The sequence below is a fragment of the Rhea americana genome, unplaced genomic scaffold (assembly GCF_003343005.1).
Source record: "Rhea americana isolate MKP2758 unplaced genomic scaffold, rheAme1 scaffold_446, whole genome shotgun sequence".
Taxonomy (NCBI): Eukaryota; Metazoa; Chordata; class Aves; order Rheiformes; family Rheidae; genus Rhea; species Rhea americana.
Genome location: NW_028186586.1, coordinates 184,991 through 193,889, shown reverse-complemented (window position 1 = coordinate 193,889; position 8,899 = coordinate 184,991). Strand labels below are relative to the sequence as shown.

The following is an 8,899-nucleotide window of genomic DNA, read 5'->3' as shown; positions in this document are numbered from 1 at the left end:
GGGCGCGCCGCGACGGGACGGGACGGGACGGGCGCGCCGGCCCTGCGCCGCGGAGACCTGTTGCTGCGCGGCGGCGGCGCGGCGCTATAAAGCGGCCGGGAGGCGTGAATCACCGGGCGGGGCGGCGGGCGGGCCGCGGCGGCCGGGGGAGCGCGGGGAGCGGGGTCGGGGGCCGAGTGCGAGCGAGCAGGGGCGTGAGCAGGAGCGGGGGCGTCCACGAGTGCGCGAGGATGGTGGGTGCGGGTGAGGGGCTGGGAGTGGGGCTGAGTTCCATGAGTGAGCGAGAGCGTGAGGATGAGTGAGGGTGGGTGAGGGAGCGAGCGGGGGCTGAGTGGCGCTGAGCAGACCTTCTCCCTTAGCGCTGGCCTCCGCCGAGGCCGCTCCTTTCCGCAGGACTGAGCCGGGCTCCCTCGGGGGAGGCCCCATCCCAGCCATGGCATCCCTCCTGCCAGCCGGCACCGCACAAGGCTGCTTTGGCACGAGGTTTGCCCACAGTCATGGGCTGTGCCGCCAGCGGGGAGCAGGGCCTGAGCAAGCATCTCCGCTGGCCCCGCCACATCCTGCTCTCCATGTGCACTGGCACGCAGCGTGGGGCTTTGGCAACGGAGGCTGCTGGGCCGGGTGGCACGGGCAGCGGAGCAAGGAGAAGGGGCTGTGGCCATGGGGCAGGTGGGGATGTGTTCAGGAACCACAGGGCCGGGCAGCTCGCGGGGGGCTGCTTGCCACCTGGCCAGGCGGCGCTGCCTCCCCTTCCCTTCCTCCGTGTTCCTGGGCACACTGACCCTGGCTCGCTCCAACATCCTCTCCAGGCAACTGCCCATGTAAGGGCAGAGGGCTGGAAAGCCAAATCCCTGAGCTGGATTTTAATAAGAAAGCAGCAGCGATGCGCTCGCTTATGTGCTCCAGGCCAGCAGAGGAGCTTTGCGGCAGCCGAGCAGGGATTTTCCCCAGCTGCCAGCAGCATTGCACAGCCAGCCAGGGAAGGGGCCCATACCTCTCTCTGGAGCAGCACGTGCTGCCACATTTGGAAGCACTCACACAGCTGGGCCACATGCCCCAGCGTGCCACAGTGCCGGAACCACTCACTCCTTCACCTAGCTCCGAGTGCCAAAGCAGCAGTGCTGGGAGCAGGAGAGCAAGGAAAAGCCAGTCCAGGACCACAGGAGAAAGTGTCAGCTCCAGCAGCGGCGACGCAAGGAAAAGGGAGCTGGGCCAGAGGAGCGGCACGCGCCTGGCGCCATCTGCCAGGGCAGCAAGAGGGGGTGAGGGCAGCCACAACTTGCACAAAGATGCTCCACAGCCTCGCACCTAACCTTCCCAGCTGGCATCAGGCAGCTACCTGCTATGCTTCAGTCTGCAGCACAACTTCAGCTGAAGTTCAAGAACTAACTGCCCTCTTCTGCCCACTCCCGTTTGCTTTTATTTGCTCCTAAACTGCTAGGCTCCTTTAAGGAGTGAATGTTGTGTCTCTCATCAGTTCAGGCTAATTAAACTCTGCTGAGCCAATTAGGGCTGCAATTTGCAACAAAACATTTAATTGAGAAGTGGCCCTAGAGCCTAGGGTCAGAGCTGAGGCAAGGGAGCAGAGGATTTGCTGACTCTGTGGGTTTGCTGGAAGGCTTCATGTGAGTCCCTTAACGGCTTTCGGTTACAGTTTCCCCCGGGAGCAAAGCAAACCTAGCCCAGGAGGCCGTCATGCTCCCGGTCACGCTGGGGCTCGTGCATTTCTCCTGTATGAACAGAGACGTTGCCCAGAGTGCCAGGAGCCCTACGAGCATCCAAGGGGGGATTTAGACCGTGAGCAGGGGGATTTGCAGCAGGATTTTGCTCCTCTGTTGTGACCCAGTGCTGCTCCAGACTGCCATTCTTAAGACACAGCCACACAGCTTTGAGGGGAATATGCTGAGCTTTAGCCCAAGAACCGGCCAGGATGGTACTTTTTCTCCAGTATAGCCTGCTGCCTCCAGCCCACCGCGGCTCAGCAGTGGGGCTGCTGTGTGGAGGTGGGGCCAGGAGAAGCGGCATCACTGCCCAGGAGCTGCCGGCCTCCGTGTGACGGGCTGCCCCACATGGTCTCTGCTCAGACTGGGGCACCAAAGCTCACTGTGCACCCAGCAAGGCCCGGGCAAAGCTCTGCTCAAGGCTGGAGCCAGCGCAGTGCATGCACGTGAAGAGCTCCGCGTGGGCTGGAGCAGCGGGCTGCTCCCAGCTCTGCCTTCTGCTTTGGACTCGCCTTTGCTCTGCAAACCTCCGCAGAGCACCCGCGGGCCGCAGACGCCAGTGCTGCGGGAGGCGCCAGCCACGTGGGCCCAGCGTGGAAGGGATGTGGGCGCTGCCCAAGGCTCTGCCCAGGGGCTGGATTCCCACACTGCCTCCGCAGAGCTCGAGCTGGGCGAATTAGAGTGAGGTTTATGGCTCATGGCTGCATCCCCGGCGCTGGGAGAATGGTGGAGCAGAGCCATCTGCACCTCCGCGGCCTGGACAGCTGCGTTGCACCCCCAGCTCTGACACGCAGCTTCGCCTGCGCCCCAGGGGCAGCAGCGTCACCACTCCCTGCCTCAGTTTCCCCATCTGCTGCGGCGAGATAATGCTACTCCACTTGATCCTCCGCTATCTCCCAGGAAGGTTGCAGGGATTAGTTAGCTAATGTTTGCAAGGAGCTTTGAAGATGAAAAGCCATGAACAAATGCCAAGAACTGCTGAGCTGGATTCTCCTCATCAAGTAATCGTTTCATGTTCCTGGGACACTTCCATCCCTGCAAAACGCAAGCAGGCAGGGCGGGAGCGCTGCATATCTTCCCAAGACCTGCCCCTCCAGATCTGATCACACTGTGCGTCTGACTCCCGGTTGGATTTGGATCCTTCTTGCTGAGGCCCTCCCACCCCACGGTGCCCTGCGAGCGCTCGCACCGATGAGCGGGCTGGGAGCAGCGAGGCAGCTCTCCTGCAGTGCCTCTTCTCCCTGGCTGGGCTCGCAGCTCTGGCTCCATAAATGGTGCATTAAATTAACGCATTATTTGCCTGTGTTTCCAGACTCCCAACAGCAAAGAGGTTAAACGACAGGGCACCTGGTGTCGCATCCTGCAGTCCCCTCCAGCCCAACATGCTGCCCTTTGCTGGTGATCTTCATGCCAGATTTCAGGGTATTGTAGAAGTGCTCACACCTCAGGCAATTTGAATTAATTATTTGCATAAGCTTTCACAAGACACTGTGCGAAATGCTTAATTAAAGTCTCGATCTCTTTTGCTGCCTGCACCCCTCTCCCGTAAAGGCAGCCAGTAATTCGACCCGTGCTGCCCAGCCGGCGCTGAGTCCTTCCCGGTCCCCTGGCCACAGGATGCGGGGAGGTCCCATGCTGGCTCACGGTGTGCCAGCTCCTTGCTCCCGCAGGAGGAGGGTGCTGCAAGCAGCAGTAACCCTCCGGAGCTCAGCGTCCCCCGGGATCATGCAGCCAAGTTCAGGCTTGCTCGGCGAACCCGGCCCCGCGGCGGAGCCAGGGGCTGCACCGCCCCTCTTGCAGCTCCCCCTTGGCGCTGCCGCCGGCCGCTCCGGAGCCGCATGGCCGGCCTCCGTCCGGCGTGACGCACGCCTCCGAGCACGGCGCGCCGTGTCAGCGCGCCGTGACTCAGCGGCCGCGCCAGCCCTGCGGTTTCCCCAGCGTAAGCGCTTCCTCTGCCGCGGTGCGAGGCCAGGACCGAACTGAGCCTCCAGGGAAGAGCCAGCAGCTCCAGAAAACGCAATGAGCTCACGCGGGGCTGAACTGGGTCCACAGGAGCCAACAGCTGGCAAAGCGTCCTGGGTCATCAAGCGGCCCCGGGCCATGCCGGCTGTCCCGCTCTGATGTAGGTCCGCATGCCGGCTGCTCTGCCGCCGCAGGAGAGGGCAGGGCTCTGGACCACAGAGCCCGACCTCCCCGTGCCGGAGAACCCGGCCGGGGGACGCTTCCGCCGGGAGCGGTGATGGCAGCAGCCACTGCGGCTGGCCGTGCCGGCAGGGCTGGGGCATCCCGGCCCCCTCGGGAAGCAGATGCCCCCTTGTCGGACCCAGAGCTTTGCCGCAGGGCAACTCCCTCCCGCAGAGCTGCGGCCGCCCCGGCGGCACAGCCAGGGCTCTTCCCACACAAGGAGCCTGATTGCTTACAGAGCCTGGGCTTGCAGCTAGTAGAAAAACAAAACATGTTTTTTACATTAAAATTTCCCTTGAAAAGCAATGGTTTAAATTAAGCATAAGAAAAGAAAGTGAGAAACCCCCCCAAAAAAACAAAAAAAAAAACAAAATAAAAAAAAACAGGGAAATTTTTGGTGGAGCCCCCAAAGCCCTTCCCTGAGACCGGGACCTTTCCCCACAGTGGCAGTGCTCCTGGAAGCTGGTGGCTCCTGCCCAGCGCTGCACCAGCCCGCGGCATCCCCATCCCTGCCTCTGCCCAGCGGCTGGTCCTGCCATGGTGACCTGTGCCCGCGGGTGCAGCGCGGCGCCGAGCTGCTCGTCTGTCTGCAGGCGAATTCAAAGGGAGCCCGACTCAAATCCACCGCGGCACGACCAGCTCGGGGCTGGCAGGCAAACCCTGCAGCGCGTGTAACAAATCTTGCCACTTTCCTTTGAGTGGACTCCAATTTATTAATTAAAATAGGCAATTACACATAATGTGGGGTGGAGGGGAGCAGGAAGACAAGCTGCACCAGTTATTCTCCCTTGGCAGGAAGCATGCTGCACAGGCGCCCCAGCTCCCCGAGGTGCTGGTGCTTCCAAGGACGGGGATGCCGAGCCTGGGATGGAGCCCACACTCGGAGCCACCCTCGCGGGGCCTCTGCAACACCCTGGGCCGTGCAGCCGGTGGGGGGAATCCTGGGATCACTTAATTTAAGAGCACGGGGCCCAGAGGCCGAGACATTTCAGCAAACGACTCGCCAGCGTCACATGGGAGGTTGGTAGCAGAGATGGAAACTGAACCCAAGCGCGCCTGGGAATCTGCTGGAAGCGTTTGCTGTGCCGGCCTCGGGAGCAGGGATGAGAGAGGCTGGAAGCGGGAAGCCAGCTCTTTCTTTAGGCTCTTGTTGCCCGTCCATGCCTCCACGCTCATTGACAGGGAACATGAGCAAGAGACCCCGCCTCCGGCAGAGCACCGCGTGGACAGGGAGGGAGTGCCACGGGGAGCGCGTCTGTGCAATGCAATGTCTATGTGGAACAACATCTGCATGTCTGGGATTTATCTAAACACTGCAGATCTTATGTCAGTAAATCCAGGAGTCGGGAAGACTTATCCCAAGCTTTTGTCACTCCCTGCAGGGCACGCTTGCATCGGGAAGGCACCGGCACCTGCTGGGGGGCTCCGCTGCCTGCTAACCACCTCCGCCTAACGTAAACCAGCCCCACACAGCTGGCACTGTGCCACAGGGCACTCCGGCTTCCCGCTCGGAGCAGGCGCTCATGCACGCACACACACGCACAGGGCTCCGCCGGCAGCCACTGGGCAGCTGCAGCCCAGGGCCCGTGGCCGCCCCTCTCCTGGCATCGTGGCAGCGCCTGCTTTAAGTAACGTCTGGGGACGTGAGCTCATTGCTAACTCCCACAGCCCAGGCAGAAGCAAGCGGCAAAGGCAGCTGGCGGGCCACAGCGGGGCCCTGGGAAGGCACCGCCAGCAAGGCGCACCCTGCCCTGGGGCGGGCACCTGGGGTGGCCGCGGCCTTGACGGCTCCCAGGTGAAACCCCTGCTTGCCGCCTTCCTCCTGCTGGGTGTAGGACATGCGCCGCGTGGCTGAGCTTTCCTGCAAACCTTTGCTCTGCCCTAGCCGTCCACAGGCTCCTCTCCCTGAGCCCAGCGGTGGGGTGCATGTATCATCCCCTCCTGCGCTGGGCCCAGGTGGGACCACAACGCACAGATACCAGAGAAGCCTTTTGTCCCATCCATCCCCTCGAACAATCCCAGGCTCCTGGTATTTTCCACCACCCTCAGCCAAAGACCTCCCTCCTTCCCCGCTGCTTTGGCTGAGCGGTGCTGGTGCTGCCTGCCAAGCTGTGAGGAGCAGGCTCTGCCCGGCGGTGAATTGCGGCGAGCTCAGGAGGTGTCACCGCTTCATCAGTCCTTTCTGAACAGGGTGCAGTTCACGTCCTTCTGCAGCACCGTGGGAAAATCATCCCAGCCCCTGGCTTCTTCAGGTGACTCAGATTTGCTCCCAAACAGATCCAGGCCCCCTGTGCGTCTGGGCAGGTCAGGGAGAGCCAAGCATGAGCCCAGAAACTCGACTGCAGAGCTGCAGCAGGCAGGCACGTCCACCCCAGGCACAGGCCACGGATCAGCCTCAGTCCCCCACAGAGAGGGACCACAGGAGCCAGCAGATGGGCACGGGGCCACTGTAGGGTCAGCCTCCCCTGCCAGATCCTCTCTCCAGGGTCAAAACCAGCTCACGACGATGTGATCCTGCAGCGCCAGCCCCCTGCCCAGGATGGCCAAGCCCTGCACGGACTCATCACCACTGGTTCCGCGAGAGCCCTCATCGCCCCGTGCATTAATGATCACTGCCATTTGCATCCGAGCGTGCACAGCCCTGTTCAGCAGCCACATTTCCCGCGTCAGGGAATTCCACAGGGACAATGTCAGCGAAGCCAGATCTCTCCCTCCTCATTCCACATGTACCAAGCATCCATTTGATCAAGTGGTGACTTGTCTTCAGACCGTGAAGCAGAGCAAGGAGAAACGAGTGCACGTCCTCAACGTCAAAGGGAACTTCCCTTTCGGGTATGAAATGCTCCCTCCTAGACTCTGGGCTCCACTCCGCAGGCAGCCGTGCAGCTCCGTCTGGCTTTAGGATGAACCTATGTCCAACTGTCTAGACCCACCTCCTGCCAAAAACACAAACAATCAAAAAAAAAGTGTTGCAGATTTCCTCATCAAATTGTTGCTAACATTTCTTATCAACTGTCAGAATCACTGATCACTTACTAAACAACTGCAAATTTGTTCTACAGTTGAAATTTCTACATAATTACTAAACAGTTCCAGAAACTGCTGACCAGCTATCAAGCCGTTACTCAATCATTTCCAGTTTAAAACTTCACATGCTAGCCTCTAGCTTCTTGCTTTTACATCTGTACTTACAAATGTGGAGAGAATAAATCCGTGGAGGAAGGTTTCCCTAAGCTTTGCTTTTCAGGAGTACAGCGTTGCTTCACAAAATGCCTTCCCTGCCTTCTCTCTTCCCTTAAAAAAGCAAGAAAAGCAAACTTGGGCTGAAGATGCCATCTGCTGGAAGCAGGGCCAGTGCCATGGGCCACTGGGGGCCCTGCAACCCCTAAACCCTGAACCCCACAGCCCTGCAACCCCACAACCTCGCAGACCACATGGTCTTCAGAATCACTCCAGAAATATTTTTGGGTTTACTGGTTAAAGAGACAGGGATCCGAGCACACGTCTAATATATCTTTCCGTGCTCTGTGAACAGGCCCTGGCACAAGGGACTCCCGGGCCCAAGAGAAGCAGAGCAGGAGAGACAGGCTCTTCCTTGTAGGGATCCGAGGCGCAGCAACCACTCGATAAATTGTGCAAAATATCAGTAACTGCAGCGTGACATTTTCCTCCCTGTGGTTCTTGACCCCAGGCGCTGGCCATTGCTCAAATGGCAGCACTGGATTCCATTTCAGGCCAGCATCTGCCATTTCCATGGAAACAGAAAAGCAGATGAGCGAAAGTGGAGAAACAGGCTGGAGCTGATTCTCTGTGCAGCCAGGACCTGTCACCCTCGCAAGGACGCCCATCACTGGCACAGCGTGGGATCTCCGTCCTGCTCCCCGGCCAGAGCGGGCACAAAGCACACTGGCCCATTGCGTATGTGCTTATCCTGCTGTAACTGGGCTGTGAGGTACCTGGAAAAACAGGCAACTGCCCAAAGCCCTCCAGCTCTACCCAGGCAAGACCCTGCGGGAAGAAAGCCTGAGGAACACTGCAGGGAGAGCCAGGGCTTAGACACGCCAGACAACCCACAGCTCCGCAGGCACGCGCTGCAGCCCTTCCCTGGAGCGCTTCCGAGGCCCTTTTATCTCTGGGCGACTCCACGAGCTCCACGTCCCAGGCACGAACACACCCCCTGGTCAGCCAACCCCGCAGCAAGCAGGCGACAGCTGGAGGACTCCCAGAACTTGTTTAGCCTCAGGCTGAACAGCAGTGCCAGCCTGCCTGGAAACCCCTGCCCAAAACGGGGCTCGAGCCAGAAGGTCCCGCAGCCGGCAGCCCCACAGCTGCTGCTCCCCAAAGGGCCCAAGCCCCAGGGCCGGCCAAGCCGGAGGCCGCCCGGGGAACGGCTCCCGGCCGCAGCACGCGCCCGATGGCGGGGCCCGCGGCGCAGCCTGGGCCCAGAACCCGCCGTGGGCAGGAAGGGCCCGGCACGGCCCCCACGGCGCGCGGGGCAGCCCCGGTCCCTCAGCACGGCAGGCAGGGCCCGGGCCAGGGCCCCGCTGTGCGCGGAGGGGAACAGGGGCCCGCGGCGCCGGGCACGGAGCGCAACCGCCGCCTACGCCGCGGCCCCGCGGGCAGAGCAAATGGCGGCAGCGCCCCCTGCCCCGCCCTTATATAGCCCTCTGGCTCCGCCCACATCAAGCCCCGCCCACATCAAGCCCCGCCCCTCGCCCCGCCCCGCCTCCCCGCAGCAGCTTCCTCTTCCCTTCCCCCCGCTTCCCTCCTCCGCGCTTCTTTTCCGCGTTTTCCTCGCCGCGGGCCCTTTCCGTCCCTCTGCGGCCGCCGTCGCCTCCGCCGTGCGTCACCGGGCGGGGCGCTGCGGGGGGGGGGGTGGGAGGGAAGATGGCGGAAGCTTCCCCACAGCCGGGACGGTTCTTCTGTCACTGCTGCTCGGCCGAGATCGCCCCGCGCCTGCCCGTGAGTGGGGCGGGGGCCCGGTCGTGGCCGGG

General features: G+C 61.6%; 1 protein-coding gene across 1 annotated transcript in view; it reads left to right on the top strand.

Annotated features, from left to right (window-relative positions):
- Window positions 1–8,776: 8,776 nt before the first annotated feature.
- Window positions 8,777–8,899, top strand: part of RNF126 (ring finger protein 126) — a 10,367-nt gene continuing 10,244 nt past the window's right edge. The window contains exon 1 of the mRNA XM_085315998.1: window positions 8,777–8,867. Within this exon, the coding sequence (XP_085172124.1) occupies window positions 8,793–8,867 (75 nt within the window). The 5' untranslated portion in view covers window positions 8,777–8,792. The remainder of the gene's footprint in view (window positions 8,868–8,899) is intronic.